Here is an 18876-nt window from a genome sequence, read left to right as displayed (position 1 = left end):
TCCTTGATGTTTCTTTTTAAGAGGAGGTACTTACTTTCCTTTCCTTTGAGTGTCGGCTGGATTTAGTAACTTATTTTTAAGGAATAGGTAGAAGAGATGATGTATGACTTCAATCCCAGGCCACAAAAAACCTTGTACCTTCCTCTTTTCTCTTTCTTTTAGGCTCACTGCATTGGGTGCAGTCAGTTTCCATGGTATGAGGACACTGGAACAGTCCTAAGGAAAGGTCCATGTTGTATGGAAGTGAGGCCTCTTGGCAACAGCCATAAATTTGTTATAAAGCAATTGATAACTAGTACTGATGGGTAAAGTCACAAGAAGAGCAGTTTGGTGAAGATGAGTTCAGTTTGGAGCATAAGAAGTTTGGGATGTCTGTTTAGACATCAAAGTGTCAATATTGAGTACACAATTATAGTTATATCTAATGTTACTGAGATATCTGCTCTGGAGATAGAAATTTGGAAGTTATCAGTATATAGGTAGTACTTAAAGCCATGGGACTGAATGAGAATCTATGGGGGAGAGAGTGTGTGTGTGTTTTGGGTGTGTGTACTTGCACATGCACATACACTATAAAATGTTAACAGTAATTTTTGGTGATGAAGTCATTTTTAATTTTAAAAATGTTTTCATGTTTTCTGATTTTCTACAATGAGCAAGTATTATTTACCTTAAAAAAAGGAATTTTAAAAATTGCTGTATATATCCAAAGCACTGGTAGAGATGTTAAGGTACAGTTTCTTTAAACTTAAGCTCTGAACTTTATTTCATAGTCCTTCAGGACCTCTGGAATGTTGCTTGTTGTGCATATTTTCTCCACTTCAGAAATGAATACTCTTCCTATTTTGTATCTACATAGTAGTTTAGAAGTTCAGGTGGCAACATTATTTTATTCTTAAAAAAGAAACTATTTGTTCTTTCTTTTAATTTGTCCATTGACAAATATGATTTTCTTTATTTTTCTATTATAATAAAATCATGTAACTTCATTACTTTATTCTTATTTTTTATATTTCCCAGAGAAAGAAAAAGGACACTCATGATCCCATTATATCCTTGTTAACTTATTCACATTTTGGTATATTTTCTTTCCTTCATTTCTATTTAACTTTTAAAAGTATTGCAACCACATTGAGAATTCATGTATTTTTCCCATTCAGCATATGATAAATGTTTTCTTGTTATGTACTTGGTTACCATAATTTAATGTCAGGTGATACTTTACAAAGCGGATTGCCTTAGTTGATTTAGCAATTTCCTAATTTTGTACGTTTAGTTTGTTTTCAGTTTCAAAATTTATAATGTTTCAGTTAACATCTTTTTTGCAGAAATCTTTATCTTCATCACTAGCTTTCGAGAAGTGGAATTACTAGGTGAAAAAGTAATAAATATTTTAAGGATTTAATTCATTTTGCTAAATTGATGTGCTGTTTATTTATTCTGTCTGTAACTGGAAATTTATTTTGATTTTTAGGTTAAAAAATGGAGGTTGAAACAATTGTCTGGGTGATACAAAAGAGCATATAAGCCCTGCCTAACTTAAGAAAGTCTATAAATATATATATATAGTATATGATACACTCTACATTTCATTTATAGTATATAATATTGAATCAAGCTAGTGTTTCTTATTCATCTATAAAATCTCCACTTATAAATAATGTTTAGGTAGTTTAATATCTATTGCTTAAAAGTATTTTATAAGGCATTATTAGTTTTTTATTTATAGTAATCATAGAGCTGCCTGATTTAGTACTTGGCCCAAAATTACAATAGAACATTGGCAAATCATGGATTTTATGTGTAATGAAAGTAGGATCTTGTAATTTTTAACTAGTTGAGGTAGAGTGTTCAGACTTTATTTCATATGTTCTCAATTCTGTTAAAGATTTTACCGTATTGGATTTATAAGTATTGTCTCCTCTGCTAGTTTTTATTTCCTTCTGGCTGGCATAACATATTTCGTCCATGTTTGCATACTTGCTCTTAGAGCACAATTTAGAACTCAGAAATTTTCAGAATTATTATTATTAAATTTGTTCTAGTTTCTTGTCAAAGTTTGACATTTGGAAATGCCAATTTTAAAATTTTTAAATGAAGTATATCTTTCCTCTAATATCTCATTATATAGCAAAGGGAAGAAGACTAGTATTTAGTGATTACTTATACACCATGGAATCAGCTCTTTGCTTCATACATGCTATCTCATTTCATTATCACAAAACCCCTGTGAGGTAGGAGTTATTAGTCTCATTGTATACATGAAAAAAATGGACCCAGAGGAATCTGGTTAACATGTAAATCAGATTGTATCACACATCTGCTCAAAACTCTCCTGTATGATTCCTCAGAAAACTTGGAATGGAACCATCATTTGACCCAGCTATCCCACTCCTGCATATACCCAAAGGACTTAAAATCAGCATATTACAGTGACGTGGACACATCAGTGTTTATAGCAGCTCAATTCACAATAGCTGAACTATGGAACCAACCTAGATGGATGAATGGATAAAGAAAGTGTGGTATATACATTTGATGGAATTTTAATCAACTTTAAAGAATGAAATTATGGCATTTGCCAGTAAATGGAGTTGTAGAATATCATGCTAAGTGAAATAAGCCAATCCCAAAAACCAAAGACTGAATGTTTTCTCTAATATGTGGATGCTAATTCATGATAGGAGGGGAGCACTAGGGAAGAACAGAGCTATTTTAGATTAGGTAGAGGAGAGTGAAGGAAGGGGAGAGGGGATATGGGGATAGGTAGGATAGTAGAATGAAACAGACATTACTACCTTATATACATATATGACTGCATGATTGATGTGATTCTACAACATGTACAATCAGAAAAATGAGAAATTATACCCCATTTATATATATCAAAGTGCATAAATGGATTCTACTGTCATGTATAACTAAGTAGAATTAAAAAACTCCTATATTGTGCTGTCCAGTATAGGAGGCATTAGCTATGTGTGGTCATTGAGTACTCAAAATGTGATTCGTTTGCATTGAAGGATATTGGGAGTATAAAATATGCCGTGGATTTCAAATACTTAGTATGGAAATAGAATGTCAATATTTTAATTTCTTTATGTTGATTACGTGTTGATATGAAAATATTTTGGATATAGCAGGCTATGCAAGATATATTATTAAAACTACTTTCACCTGTTTTCTTTTTCCTGTTTTTTTTAAATGTGGTTACTAGAAAATTTTTAATTATATTGTGGCTCACATTATATTTCTGCTCTAGTGGCTTTTTATGTCATTGAGAATCATGGTCCACAAGGCTGTGTGCGATCTATTTTCAGTTTTTTACCTCATCTCCTACCCATCTCCTCTTTGTTCCCTCCTCTGTTAGTTACTCTGCCTCCTTCCTGGTCCTTAAAGATGCCAGGCTCTCTGCATCCTGAGAACCTCTACTTTTGTTGTTGCTGCTGCCTTAATAACTGTCCACAAGTTACCTACATTGCTTACTCTTGCACCTCCTTCTCCTTCAGGTCTTCTTTAAAATACCACTTTCTTGCCAGGCATGGTGGTGTATACTTGTAATTCCAGCAACTCTGGAGGCCGAGGCAAGAGGATCACAGTTAAAAACCAGCCTTGGCAACTTAGCTAGACTCAATTTCAAAATTAAAAATAAAAAAGGGGTGGAGGTGTGGCTCAGTGGTAGAGTACCCCTTAATTAAATCCCTAATAATACACACACACACACACACACATACACACAGCCATTGTTTGAGCAAGGCCTAATTTGTCTGACCTACAACTACAATTACAGGTATCTCTCCATTTAAGCTCTGTTTTACTTGTTGCTTTATTTATGTTTCTAAAGGCCCTAAGCAACTAGAGTTTAAGCTCCATGAAGGCAAAATTATTATTATTTTTTTAGTTTCAGTAGTTGCTCTGTTTTCTAATAGTGTTTAACACATACAAATTGTGGCCCTATTGATATTTGTGATATTGAATAGAAAGCGATTGTAACATCTTTTATTGAATACATTCAGTCAGGAAGCTGAGACCTTTTGAGTTGGGGGGATGTTGTCAGTAGATATTGGTGAGAAAGGGATGACAGTCTATTGAGAGGCTCTTTTGAAAAGGGCCAGAAACAAGTAAAATGTATGGAAGGGCTTGTGCCTCTCTGCATAGCTCCTGTGGTATGCTCTGCTGCAATGCTGATGTGCATAAAAGCTGTCTTATACCATCCTCCTCATTAGCAAATCAAAATGTAAGCCATGGGAATCTAATACCTCTCCTAAACAATTAAAGAGTAAAATAAGAAAACAGTATTACTGCATTTTGCTATACCCTAAGCCTATTCAGAACAAAAATACAATTTAGCATTTTACTTTTAGTATTACCTGAAGCTTCTAAAAGTTATAAAACACTAACTATCAATAGGTCTCTTCCTTGGAGATCTAGGCTTAAAGGGACTATTACCATTTAAAGATGCCACTTTTGGGGTATGTAAGTATTTCTTAGATATTTGTAGTTGGGTGACTTTTAATTTATTCTTTAGATTTAAGAATAATTTTGTGCCATTGAAGCTAACAAAACTTGATTGATTCACCTATTCTTAATTTATGTAAAGAAATATATATTGCTTAGTATGTCATGTTACTTCAATATGTAGACTAAAACTGGGAAAAAAGTCTTAGAGATGTTATTTTACTGCTTTTAAAAATATAAGCACATAGGTAAAACTTAGTTAATGATGTGTCACATTGCACAGTTCCACTTTAATGGGAAAATCTAAACAATTTGTAATATGTACTTCTTAAATTTCTAACACTGTTAAGTATTTTTCTTTCAAATGGTTCCAACTTTTTAAAATTAACTCTTTTTATCTTGTGACAGGGACTCCTAGAATAAGTAAACTTTATTAAGATTTTTAAATGTAAGGGGTGAGACAGATTTAAAGAACAGAAATATATATAGGAAAAGCTACTTTTTCACAGTAAGTTATGTTTATTGTTTCCTAAATAGCATAGCATTAAGAAAAAATGAATTTAGAAACTAGGAAAAAGTGTAACCATAGGGGATTATATTGTTGGTCAAAATTAAATAGAACTGTGTGTTTAACAGTGATTAAAAGACCAATTAAGTTGTACATGAGAATCTGAGTGAACACTAATGGTATTTTTAAAAAGTTGATTCTATGAATTACAGAGCTATAATTTATAGATCACTTAACAATTCCAGATTTTCAAATTTTACCTAAAAAGGATATTAAAATAAATTCTCTTATGATGCCACTGAAAGTAAACTTACTATTTAGAGTTGTGTTATATATATAATATTTGTTTGATTATGAGAAGAGCCAGGTGTGGTGGCACATACCTGTGACTTGGGCAGCTGAGGCAGGAGGATCATAAGTTTGAGGTCAGCTGCAGCAATTCAGCAAGGCCCTAAGCAACTTAGTGAGATCCTGTCTAAAAACAATAAAAAGTGACTGGGGATGTTTCTCAGTGGTTAAGCAATACCTGGTACCAAAAATAAATGAAATAAATTAAATAATGAGAAAACTTAGCTTCTTTCTGATTTTCCATGGCTGTTATTATATCTTGGGCAGTGTACTTCCAATAACATATTGTTTGGTTGTTGAAATGTTGGCAGTGATAGCTATTTTTATTGAGAACAGAAAGAGAACTTATTACAGCACAGAACATACAGAACATAGTACAGCATGGCCCTGGGAAGAAAGGAATCAGAAAGTTAACATAACTGACAGTTCAGGTAAGCTGAATTAATAAGAGTAAACAAACTCAAGAGGCAGCAAGGGCAATGGAGTATATTTAGGAATGAAAATAGTAATATGTTTCTGTTGAAACTGATGCTGATACAACTAAGAATGGCTATTTTGGGTTAAATGTTTCCCTGCAGACTTCATATGTTGAAGTGTTGCCTTCAATACTTCAGGGTGTGACCTTTTTTTTGGAAAATGGGTTATGGAAGATGTAATCAGTGAATATGAGGCCATGCTGGAGTAGGCTTCATTCAATATGACTGGTGTCCATAAAAAAGGTAAATTGGCAGACTACATGAGAACATAAAGGTGGCTATCTATAAGCAAAAAGAGAAGCCTGGAACAGAGCCTTCCTCCCAGCACTCAGGAGGAACCACCGTCTCAACACCTTCATTTCAGACTTTAAGCCTCTAGAACTTTGAGACAATAAACTTTTGTTAAGTCACCCATTTTGTAGTACTTTGTTGTGGCAGACCTAGCAAACTAATATGATGGTTTTATAAGGTAAAGTATCCATTTATTTTGTATAATGAATAATAGAAAAGGATATAGGATTTGTTCAAACCAAAGATGAACATAATTTATATTAATAAAATTCTAGAATAACTGTGTTAGTCAGCCTTTCATCACTCTAACCAAAATACTTGACAAGAACAACTTAGAAGATGAAAAGTGTATTTGGGGTCATAGTTTCAGAGGTCTTATTCTATGATCAGCTGCCTCTCCAGGTGAGGCAGAACATCATTGGGGAAGGGCCTGGCAGAGAAAAGCTGCTCAGTTTATGGCAGTCAGGAGGTGGGCCAGGGGGCTGGGAACTAGATAAACCCTTCCAGGAAATGCCCTCAGTGACCTTCTTTCTCAAACTAGGACCTACCTCCCAGTAGTCCATTTAGCTATCAGTGGATCAATTCACTGATGAGGACAGAGCCCTGACCACTGCCTAAAAGCCTGATCACTGCCTAAAAACCCCACCTCCAATCCTTGCTGTATTGGGGACCATACTTCTAATACATGAACTTTTGGGAGCATTCCAGATTCAAATTACAGTAACTAAAAGATAGTACATATCTCAGTATACCTGTTATGGGAAAACACTTACTTTTCACTGTGTATGGGTACAGGCTATTCTAACTTTGATACTGGAGATCATGAAACAAGAAAATTCTACCAAATAATGTATGGACTATATCTTGAAGATTAGAGTTTTGTTCCAAGGATAAAAGTTAGGGAGTTTGAATTATAGAAAATTCTCATTAATTTGGATCCCAAGAATTTGGAACTTTGGATAATTAGGTGAATTTTACTTTCTTTACATTGGTTACATTAGAAGAGATGATTTAATAATAGACTATTTTGAAGAAATTTTCAATGTCTTAAAGCATCACTGAACTTGATAAAAACTGACATGTTGAATTCCAGTTGGCACTAGTCTAATAGTGGCTGTCTAAATTCTAATCTCTCAATATATCCTCTCTCAAAACCTGTAAACTCAACAAGGAGCACAAGTAAACCATTCATGAAATTACTTCTTTAGCATTGCTGGTAGACAAAGGATATCCCAACCTTTAAATTATCTGTAGGAAGGGAAAGAATCAGCAAATTTCCAGAGTTCCTGTTGCTTCTGAAATCATAGAGTGGACAGGGGAGTCTTTGGAGAACAAGGAGAGCAGGAGGCTAGGAGGAAATGGTGAAATCTTTCATAAAAGCCTGAAGTAAAAAGTCAGAAGTCAGCAATTCCCAGCATTGAGGGTGGGAAGGGAATGTGAAAGTGAACAGTCCTGAAGGGGGCAGTCTTGGCAAAACATTTGCTTCTGCAGGAAGGAAATCAGCAGTGGAAACTGCTCAGTCAATTGGCAGTGAGGGAAGAAGGAAGAAATGGAGAAAATTAGGGATTCTGCAAAAATGAAAGACCTGGAGGACATGTCAGTTCCTCCTCCTTAATCTTAATGCACTCAACCTCATTTGTGAAAGAAACTGAACTTCACACTACTCCCATAAAGTAGGATTTTGGTGCTTGAAATGTTTGATTATAGGGAAAAATCTCAAACAGAAAATGAATTATGAGGTGACCAAGGGAGATTGTAGTGAAATGAAAATATGTCATTGAAGAAGGACAAAAAGAATGATAATGAGGTAAAGAAGGACATCAGAAGGGTCAGAGACAAAGTGGTTAAAAATAGAAGACAGGCCAAGAAGATCCAACATGCATGTGATTAGAAACCCTAGTGAAGAGAAAACATTTGAACCAAACAGTATTTGAAGATATTTCCAGGAAAATTTTCCGAAATAAGAGAAAACTTAAATCAACATGTCAAAAGGGTCTGCTGTGTTCCTGGGAAAACTGACTCAGAATAATCACTTCCAAGGCATATCACAGTAAAACTATTTTTAGACTCTAAAGAACAATTGTTAGGCCCTCCAAGCAAAAAAAGCAAATTACTTAATGGCTGAAAAAATTAGCCTGTCTTTAGACTCCTCAAGGGAAGCATGCAAAATCAAGGCAAGAATGGAATAATATTTTTAAGAAACTCAGGTATAGAAAATATGGGTCAAGGATTTTATATCTGGTTGCTCTTCAGATATCCAGGCTATAGAAAAACAGCTTGAAACATGCAGAAACTCAGGGATACTATGCCCATGATTCCTTCCTGAGGAGTCTGTGGTCTGTGATTTTCAATGTGTGGTTCCCAGACCATCAATATCAGCATCACCAGACTCAGGTGAGACATGGGTATTATCAGGCCCAGCTCAGACCTATTGAGTCAGAGAGTTTGGGGTGTAGTACATCAGTTTGTGTTGTAGCAAACCCTATTGGTCTTTCTCATGCACACTCTACAAGATAATGAACTTCTTCCATCCAAGTGATAATGAGGAAAGTGGCAGAAAACTGACAGTGAATATTAATATCGATTATAGACATTAATCTAAGACATAGGTAAAAATATGATTGGGAGAACAGCATGTAAAGTATCGTATGCACTGCCGAGATGAAATGAATATAACTAAAAAGTGAGAGGATAAGAAACAGGAACAGGAGAAAGTGGAGTTGTTATATTGACAACAAGTGGATATAGAAGATACCATTTTAAACTGTCAAACAAGATAGTGAAAATTAAAGGAAAAAAGAGGGTTCAGGGAATCATAAAGGACATAATGGTAAAGGTAACCTTGCAAGAACTCAACTAAATGCAGTAGTATGTCATCCAGGATTAGTGGGAAACATTGCTGTTGGTACAGTTGATGAAAGTAAAATGTAGAATATAGATTAAAAAGTGTTTCATCAACTTTCATATGAACATATATAAATACACCACAGTGAATCTCAGCATTGTGAACATCCACAAGCCTTGAATCCTAATTAGATTAAGATATTCTATGCTTGTAAAATATATATAAGAATATATTCTACTGTCATGTATAACTAAAAAGAACAAATTAAAAAAAAGCATTGCGAATTTATAACTATCATGAATTTTTGAGAGAAGATTCTCATTCTTAAGAGATACATGTGGTTAATAGGGTAAAGTAGCATGATATATGTAGCCTGCTCTCTAGTATTTTGTGAGATGCAGCGTATATTTGAGAGAAAAAGTAAATGTGGCAGAATGTTAAAAATTAGTCTTTAAAGAATACACAAATTTTTGCACAATTTTTCAAAATTTGATATGTTTGGAATTACTCCAAAATAGTTAAAAAATCTATGTCAATTAGACATTCCCAGATCAATTATTTGTTTAGGTCCCCATTATGTAGGTTTTTGATAAATATTTGGATAAAAAAACTTTCATTTCTATAAAATCTGTACTTAAAGCTGTCAGTTATCTCAGTTAATTTGAACTTGTGAATTTTTAAAGGATAAGACAGACAATGGTGATAGTGTTTTCTTTCCTACTGAAAGGAACAGAATCATGTTCCTTGTTAGAATTATGTTGATCTTAGAAGGACAAGTTTTGACACCAAAATTTTAAATTTTGAAATGACTTTGTTTTTCTTGTAGTATTTAAAAACATGATTACTGTTTATCTACATTGTGTGATTTGAAGAGAGATGAAAACATTTAATTATTTACATTTCTCATCCTGTAATTTTGTCATCATTTACTATAAACCTCATGTGGACAAAGTAGAAAAACGTTTGCATTGAATATGTGTTTTACTCTGTACTATATAACCCAAACAGGAAACCAGCAAATGTCTAGTTATTTCTTTTTAATATACCAAAATTTAGGGAACTAAGGCAAACTAACTTAGGGTGGATATAGTAAAGATAAGTACAAGTGATATTTTCTAATATCTATTTCATTTTTTAATTTTTTACAGACCGCATTTTCATTCATTGTACTCAAATGGGTACATCATTTCATTTCTATGATTGTACATGATGTAGATTCATACCATTCCTGTAATCATACATGTACATAGGGTAATGATGTCTGTCTCATTCCACCATTTTTCATACTCCCCTCTCTCTCATATCCTACTATGTAATGTAAAGTTCCTCCATTTTTCTCTCAGCGCCCCCCCGCCCACCCCCATTAAGTATCATCATCCACTTATCAGGGAAAACATTTGGCCTTTGGTTTTATGGGATTGGCTTTATTTCACTTTGCATGATATTCTCCAATTCCATCCATTTATCAGCAAATGCCATAATATTATTCTTCTATATGGCTGAATAATATTCCATTGTGTATATATACCATAGTTTCTTTATCCATTTATCTGTTGAAGGGCATCTAGGTTGGTTCCACAATCTAGCTATTGTGAATTGATGTGACTGAATTACTGTAGTATGCTAATTTTAGGTCCTTTAGGTAAAATTCATTTATACCTGTTAAATTTCCAACTTTAAATAGTAGCGAAACACTTGGTTTTTTTTTTTTTTTTTCAAAGATATGGATGTGATGAGACCTTTGATAAATGAGCAGAATTCTGATGGGACATCAGATGAGGAGCATGAGCAAGAACTCCTGCCTGTTCAGAAGCATTACCAGCTTGATGGTCAAGAGGGCATTTCGTAAGTGTGATGGCACATATGTCTCTTTTTCTTTTCATTCATATTCTGTATCTTCTACAGGCAAGGGTTTTTTTTTTTTTTTTACCAGATATTACAGATGACAGAAAGATGAATAAGAGGTAGTCTTCACCTTCAAGGAGTTTGTAGTCTATTTGGGAAAGAAAACATTTAAACCACAGAGTAGTGTATAGGAATGACTATAATGATGTATCAATTGCTGTGGGTGATGAAAGAAAGGAGATCTGATTGAGGCCACTTCTGATATGGTTAGGAAATTAGATAGTAGAAGGCACTAAACACTTCATGCAGAGTGAGAGGTATAAAAGTTAGAGAGACTGGAGTTGTGGCTCAATGGTAGAGCACTTGCCTAGCATGTGTGAGGCACTGGGTTCTATCCTCAGTACCACATAAAAATAAATAAATAAAATAAAGGCATTTTGTCCATTTACAACTAAACAAAATTTAAAAAAGAAGAATTAAAAATAAGACAAAGAGGAGAGCAAAGGTTTTTCAAAACCTTTTTCAATGTTTGGTAATTATTCATAAGTTCACATTCTAATAATTATTTAGTGATTAAGCAAAGCAACATGAAATTTGATCAGAAGAGTATATATTGAAAAAAATTTCAGCAAATATTTTTGTTTTATGAGTTTGAATTTTATGCTCTTCTTCCTAGTTTCAATGCTTTTCTTCTTAATCAAAAGATTTCCTTTTATTGCCTCCTAGAAACTGTTTTTAGGATAAATCACTTAGATAATTCACAAATATTAATTGTTAGCTTACCTGATGATACATGTAGTTGTAGACTTGTGTGCTGTTTTAGTTAACTTTCTCTTAGATTGATTATACTATACAAATATGTTTAGTACCATGATTAAATAATAGTGCCAATAAATTGCTCTTCAACATTTTTCTGAAAATCATAGTAGCTAAATATCTTATGAGGAAATTGCTGTTTCTTTATTAATTTGCCATGTGCAAACCATTTTCACTTAAATGTCTCATTTAATCTCCACAATAACCCTCTCTTTTCCACTTTTAAGTAACAAAGACAGGGTGTGAACCATATATAACTATTGGCGAAATGAAAATGTTATTCGGTTCATTGCTTTTATTAATTTCTAGTTGCCATCTAATAACCATGATCATGTGATTTTAGTAGTTTTTCTTGTAATATGTTTAACCCTTACAACTTTTACTTTTTAGATTTTTACAAACTCTTATGCATCTTCTTAAAGGAAATATTGGAACTGGCCTTTTAGGACTTCCATTGGCAATAAAAAATGCAGGCGTAGTGGTAAGTCTTTATCTCTGTAAATCTGCAGTTAAGATATAGTTGTCAGCAAAAATTACTACAAGCTAACATCTAACCTCATCATATATAACCTGGTCAAGTAACATTTAACTGATCATCTACCTGTTGTATTGATAAAATTATATTGAGCTATGATAGTGAGATCTAACAGAACCAAGAATTACTGTTTTCATTTCTACTTAATTATTTATAATATTAAATCAACTCCTTCCCCCAAAAAACCTTACACAGATCTTGCCAGATATGGTTATGTCTTATTATTCTTTCACATTTTCAGGAATTTAAGTAGCATCCTCATAACAAAAAATACAGCAGATTATTTGAATCATGTAATCATTAATTTTTTAGACTTGGAAAAATATACAGTGTTCAGATTTAAAGAAAAATAGGAAAGGGAGTCACAATCTCTTAAAACAGATATATAAGTAGCATTTTTAGAGAAAACTATTGTAATTTCAGAGAGCTTTTATGGGGCAAATTCATTTTTGAAGTAATAAAACTACATTTAGCTTTTAAAAAATTGAGTATTTTCTTAAAAAGTTTTAACTATCATCTTTTCTCTGAGTTTGACTGTTTTGTGAAACCTAATTTCAAGTGACTAAATATTTCTGATTATAAAAACAAGCTTTGGCAATAGTGTGATAGGGACTCAATAATATGGGCATCACTCTAATTTTAGTAAATAAATACTTGAAATTTTTGATGTGCCACTTTTTGAAATAATTATTTGCTAATCATAGTTCCTGACAGATATAGAAAGGTTTCAGAAAGCAGTCTGAAGAAGTGTATTGCCTAAACCTTAGTTCAATATTGTGCTTTTTAGTCATTTAGATAATGATGTGTAATTGCATGTTACATCAATAGTAGGATACTAGTAGTTATAGACTTGCCATCTGGTGTTAAATATGATGTCGTTTTCCATTCTTCTATGCTGCATATCTGTATATTCATTGATTTAAGTAACCAAGTCCATAAGATGGAATCATACATGGTTATCTTAAATATTGTTTGGAATGTTTTCTATATCAAGAATCTTAATATTTTTCTAAGTCTAAAAAATGACTTTGTTTTGTCCATCAAATGTTTTCTCACCTAAGCAAGTTCCATTAACTTATTAATTATAGGATTACCCAACTTTTTAAAACTCAAAATATTTAAGCTTTATAAATTTTCTCTTCCACAGCTTGGACCAATCAGCCTTGTGTTTATAGGAATTATTTCTGTTCACTGTATGCATATATTGGTACGTTGCAGTCACTTTCTATGTCAGAGGTAAATGTGGATTTGTTAAGTCTATTTAATTTCTTTTAAAGCTATGTATTTAGAGCATCAGATTGTTTTGTATTTCTACTATGCTTTGAAATCAGAAGTTGTATTCTCTTTAATCTATTTTAAAGACAAATTCAACATAATGAATATGGAAAAGGATAATATTTTACATGATGTAAGTGTGGTCAGAATCTGTTTACAGTCATGCCTTGGTATCTTCAGGGGATTGGTTCCAGGATCCCCATGAACCCCCAAATCTGTAGATACTTAAGTTCCTTATATAAAAGTTTTTAGTGTCTAGTTTTGAAATTATATTCATGTTTGAGTATTTCAATCTGAGAAGACACATAAACAAAAGGATGGGAAAAGTTGAGGGATCAACCTCTGTTTATCCCCCCATATACTTTGAATCATCTTTAGTTACTTAATTCCTAGTACATGTTAGTAGCAAGCAGATAGTCGTACTGTGTTTTTTGAAGAATAATGAGAAGAAAAAAGTCTTTGTTACAGATACATTTTTCCATATATCTTTCTTTTTTTTTTTTTATTGTGAACAAATGGGATACATGTTCTTTCTCTGTTTGTACATAGAGTAAAGGCATACCATTTGTGTAATCATACGTTTACATAGGGTGATGTTGGTTGATTCATTCTGTTATTTTTTTCCCCTTCCCCGCACCCCTCCCATCCCTCTTTTCCCTCTATACAGTCCTTCCTTCCCCCATTCTTGCCCCCCTCCCTAACCCTCACTCTAACCCTAAAACTAACCCCTCCCACGCCCCATTATGTATCATCATCCACTTATCAGCGAGATCATTCTTCCTTTGGTTTTTTGAGATTGGCTTATCTCACTTAGCATGATATTCTCCAATTTCGTCCATTTGCTTGCAAATGCCATAATTTTATCATTCTTTATGGCTGAGTAATATTCCATTGTATGTATATGCCACAGTTTCTTTATCCATTCATCAACTGAAGGGCATCTAGGTTGGTTCCACAATCTGGCTATGGTGAATTGAGCAGCTATGAACATTGATGTGGCTGTATCTCTGTAGTATGCTGATTTTAAGTCCTTTGGGTATAGGCCAAGGAGTGGGATAGCTGGGTCAAATGGTAGTTCCATTCCAAGTTTTTTAAGGAATCTCCATACTGCCTTCCAGAGTGGTTGCACTAATTTGCAACCCCACCAGCAATGTATGAGTGTACCTTTTTCCCCACATCCTCGCCAACACCTGTTGTTGCTTGTGTTCTTGATAATCGCCATTCTGATTGGGGTGAGATGGAATCTTAGGGTGGTTTTGATTTGCATTTCTTTTATTACTAGAGATGTTGAACATTTTTCCATATGTTTGTTGATTGTTTGTAGGTCTTCTTCTGTGAAGTGTCTGTTCATTTCCTTAGACCATTTGTCGATTGGATTATTTGTAGTCTTGGTGTTGAGTTTTTTGAGTTCTTTATAGATTCTGGAGATTAGTGCTCTATCTGAAGTATGATTGGCAAAGATTTTCTCCCACTCTGTAGGCTCTTTCTTCACATTGCTGATAGTTTCCTTTGCTGAGAGAAAGCTTTTTAGTTTGAATCTATCCCAGTTGTTGATTCTTGCTTTTATTTCTTGTGCTGTGGGAGTCCTGTTGAGAAAGTCTGGTCCTAAGCCGACATGTTGAAGCTCTGGACCTACTTTTTCTTCTATAAGATGCAGGGTCTCTGGTCTGATTCCGAGGTCCTTAATCCATTTTGAGTTTAGTTTTGTGCACGGTGAGAGATATGGGTTTATTTTCATTTTGTTGCATATGGATTTCCAATTTTCCCAGCACCATTTATTGAAGAGGCTATCTTTTCTCCATTGCATATTTTTGGCCCCTTTGTCTAGTATGAGGAAATTATATTTGTTTGGGTTTGTGTCCGTGTCCTCTATTCTGTACCATTGATCTACCTGTCTATTTTGGTACCAATACCATGCCGTTTTTGTTACTATTGCTTTGTAGTACAGTTGAAATTCAGGTATTGCAATACCCCCTGCTTCATTTTTCCTGCGAAGGATTGCTTTAGCAATTTTGGGTTTCTTATTCTTCCAGATGAATTTCATGATTGCTTGTTCTACTTCTGTAAGGTACATCGTTGGGATTTTAATTGGAATTGTATTGAATCTGTATAGCACTTTTGGTAGTATGGCCATTTTGACAATATTAATTCTGCCTATCCAGGAACATGGGAGATCTTTCCATCTTCTAAGGTGTTCTTTAATTTCTTTCTTTAGTGTTCTGTAGTTCTCATTGTAGAGGTCTTTCACCTCTTTTGTAAGATTGATTCCCAAGTATTTTATTTTTTTCGAGGCTATTGTGAATGGAGTAGTTTTCCTAACTTCTCTTTCTGAAGATTCATCACTTATGTAGAAAAATGCATTGGATTTATGAGCATTGATCTTGTATCCTGCTACTTTACTGAATTCACTTATGAGTTCTAAGAGTTTTCTGTGGAATTTCCTGGTTCCTCTAAGTATACAATCATATCATCAGCAAATAGGGATAGTTTGAGTTCTTCTTTTCCTATTCGTATCCCTTTAATTTCTTTGGTCTGTCTAATTGCTCTGGCTAGAGTTTCAAGGATGATATTGAGTAGAAGTGGTGAAAGAGGGCATCCCTGCCTTGTTCCAGATTTTAGGGGGAATGCTTTCAGTTTTTCACCATTAAGAATAATATTAGCCATGGGCTTAGCATAGATGGCCTTTACAATGTTAAGGAACGTTCCCACTATCCCTATTTTTTCTAGTGTTTTGAGCATGAAGGGGTGCTGTATTTTATCAAATGCTTTTTCTGCATCTATTGAAATAATCATGTGATTCTTGACTTTAAGTCTGTTGATATGGTGAATTACATTTATTGATTTCCTGATGTTGAACCAACCTTGTATCCCTGGGATGAAACCCACTTGATCATGATGCACTATCTTTTTAATACATTTTTTTATGCGATTTGCTAAAATTTTGTTGAGAATTTTTGCGTCGATGTTCATTAAGGAAATTGGTCTGAAATTTTCTTTCCTCGATGTGTCTCTGTCTGGTTTAGGTATCAGGGTGATATTGGCTTCGTAGAATGAGTTTGGGAGGGTTCCCTCCTCTTCTATTTCATGGAATACTTTGAAAAGTATTGGAATGAGCTCTTCTTTAAAGGTTTTGTAGAACTCGGCTGAGAAACCATCAGGTCCTGGACTTTTCTTTGTTGGTAGGCTTTTGATGACTTCTTCTATTTCATTACTTGAAATTGGTCTATTTAAATTGTGTATGTCCTTCTCGTTTAGTTTAGGCAATTCATAGGTCTCTAGAAACTTGTTGATATCTTCGAAATTTTGGTGATTTGGGTTTTCTCTTGTCTTCTCTTTGTTAGTGTGGCTAAAGGTTTATCAATTTTGTTTATTTTTTCGAAGAACCAACTATTTATTTTGTCAATTTTTTGTATTGTTTCTTTCGTTTCAATTTTGTTGATTTCAGCTCTCAGTTTAACTATTTCCTGTCTTCTACTACTTTTGGTGTTGGTCTGTTCTTCTTTTTCTAGGGCTTTGAGCTGTAGTGTTAGGTCATTTATTTGTTGAGTTTTACTTCTTTTATTAAATGCGCTCCTTGAAATAAATCTTCCTCTAAGTACCACTTTCATGGTGTCCCAGAGATTTTGATACGATGTTTCTTTGTTCTCGTTTACCTCTAAGAATTTTTTAATTTCCTTCCTAATATCTTCTGTTATCCATTCCTCATATAATAGCATATTGTTTAATCTCCAGGTGTTGGAGTAATTTCTGTTTTTTGCTCTTTCATTTATTTCTAGTTTCAATCCATTATGGTCTGATAAAATACAAGGAAGTGTCTCTATCTTCTTGTATTTGCTAACATTAGCTTTGTGGCATAATATATGGTCTATTTTAGAGAAGGATCCATGTGCTGCTGAGAAGAAAGTGTATTCACTCTTGGTTGGATGGTATATTCTATAAATGTCTGTTAAGTCTAAATTATTGATTGTGTTATTGAGATCTATGGTTTCTTTGTTCAATTTTTGTTTGGAAGATCTGTCCAGTGGTGAGAGAGGCGTGTTAAAATCACCTAGTATTATTGTATTGTGGTCTATTTGGTTTCTGAGATTGAGAAGGATTTGTTTGACATACATGGGTGAGCCACTGTTTGGGGCATAGATATTTATGATTGTTATGTCTTGCTGATTTATGGTTCCCTTAAGCATTATGAAATGTCCTTCTTTATCCTTTCTGATTAACTTTGGCTTGAAGTCCACTTTATCTGAAATGAGGATGGATACCCCAGCTTTTTTGCTGGGTCCATGTGCATGGTAAGTTTTTTCCCATCCTTTCACCTTTAGTCTATGGGTATCTCTTTCTAAGAGATGAGTCTCTTGCAGGCAACATATTGTTGGATCTTTCTTTTTTATCCAGTCTGCCAGTCTATGTCTTTTGATTGATGAATTCAGGCCGTTAATATTCAGGGTTATTATTGAGATATGATTTGTATTCCCAGTCATTTGACTCATTTTATTCATTTATTTGCTTATTTTTGACACAACTTGGTTCCTCTTTATTTGAGAGTTCCTTTAGGATATCTCCTCCCTTTGCTGATTTGCTTCTTTGTTTTTCATATCTTCTTCATGGAATATTTTGCTGAGAATGTTCTGTAATGCTGGCTTTCTTTTTGTATATTCTTTTAGCTTTTGTTTATCATGGAATGATCTTATTTCATCGTCAAATCTGAAGGTAAGTTTTGCTGGGTATAAGATTCTTGGTTGGCATCCATTTTCTTTTAGGGCTTGAAAAATGTTATTCCAGGCCCTTCTAGCTTTTAGGGTCTGGATTGAAAAATCTGCTGATATCCGTATTGGCTTCCCCCTGAATGTAATTTGGTTCTTTTCTCTCACAGCCTTTAAGATTCTGTCTTTATTTTGTATGTTAGGTATTTTCATTATAATGTGCCTTGGTGTGGGTCTGTTGTAATTTTGTGTATTTGGAGTCCTGTAAGCCTCTTGAACTTGATTTTCCATTTCATTCTTCAGATTTGGGAAATTTTCTGAAATTATCTCATTGAATAGGTTGTTCATTCCTTTGGTTTGTTTCTCTAAGCCTTCCTCAATCCCAATAATTCTGAAATTTGGCCTTTTCATGATATCCCATAGTTCTTGGAGATTCTGTTCATGATTTCTTACCATCTTCTCTGTTTGTTCGACTTTGTTTTCGAGGTTAAATATTTTGTCTTCAATATCTGAGGTTCTGTCTTCCAGGTGTTCTATCCTATTGGTTGTGCTTTCTATGGAGTTCTTAATTTGGTTTATTGTTTCCTTCATTTCAAGGATTTCTGTTTGTTTTTTTTCAATATCTCTAACTCTTTATTGAAATGGTCTTTTGCTTCCTGTATTTGCTCTGTTAACTGTCTATTGGTGCGTTCATTCAATGCCTGCATTTGCTCTTTCATTTCATCGTTTGCTTCCCTTATCATGTTGATTATGTACATTCTGAACTCCCTTTCTGACAT

At 33.8% G+C, this 18876-nt stretch overlaps 1 protein-coding gene across 3 annotated transcripts in view; it reads left to right on the top strand.

Annotated features, from left to right (window-relative positions):
- The window catches only part of Slc36a4 (solute carrier family 36 member 4), a 57384-nt gene that overhangs the window by 2579 nt on the left and 35929 nt on the right, over positions 1 to 18876 (top strand). For 2 of the 3 annotated variants that reach the window (XM_047518271.1, XM_047518270.1), the window contains exons 2-4: positions 10648 to 10771; positions 11978 to 12068; positions 13270 to 13358. In XM_047518271.1, the coding sequence (XP_047374227.1) occupies positions 10648 to 10771; positions 11978 to 12068; positions 13270 to 13358 (304 nt within the window). Of the gene's footprint in view, positions 1 to 10647; positions 10772 to 11977; positions 12069 to 13269; positions 13359 to 18876 lie in introns of those variants that run through there. The other variant, XM_047518272.1, reaches the window with a different exon arrangement.

Source organism: Sciurus carolinensis, chromosome 11, assembly GCF_902686445.1.
Source record: "Sciurus carolinensis chromosome 11, mSciCar1.2, whole genome shotgun sequence".
NCBI lineage: Eukaryota > Metazoa > Chordata > Mammalia > Rodentia > Sciuridae > Sciurus > Sciurus carolinensis.
This window is presented reverse-complemented; position numbering and strand designations above follow the sequence as displayed.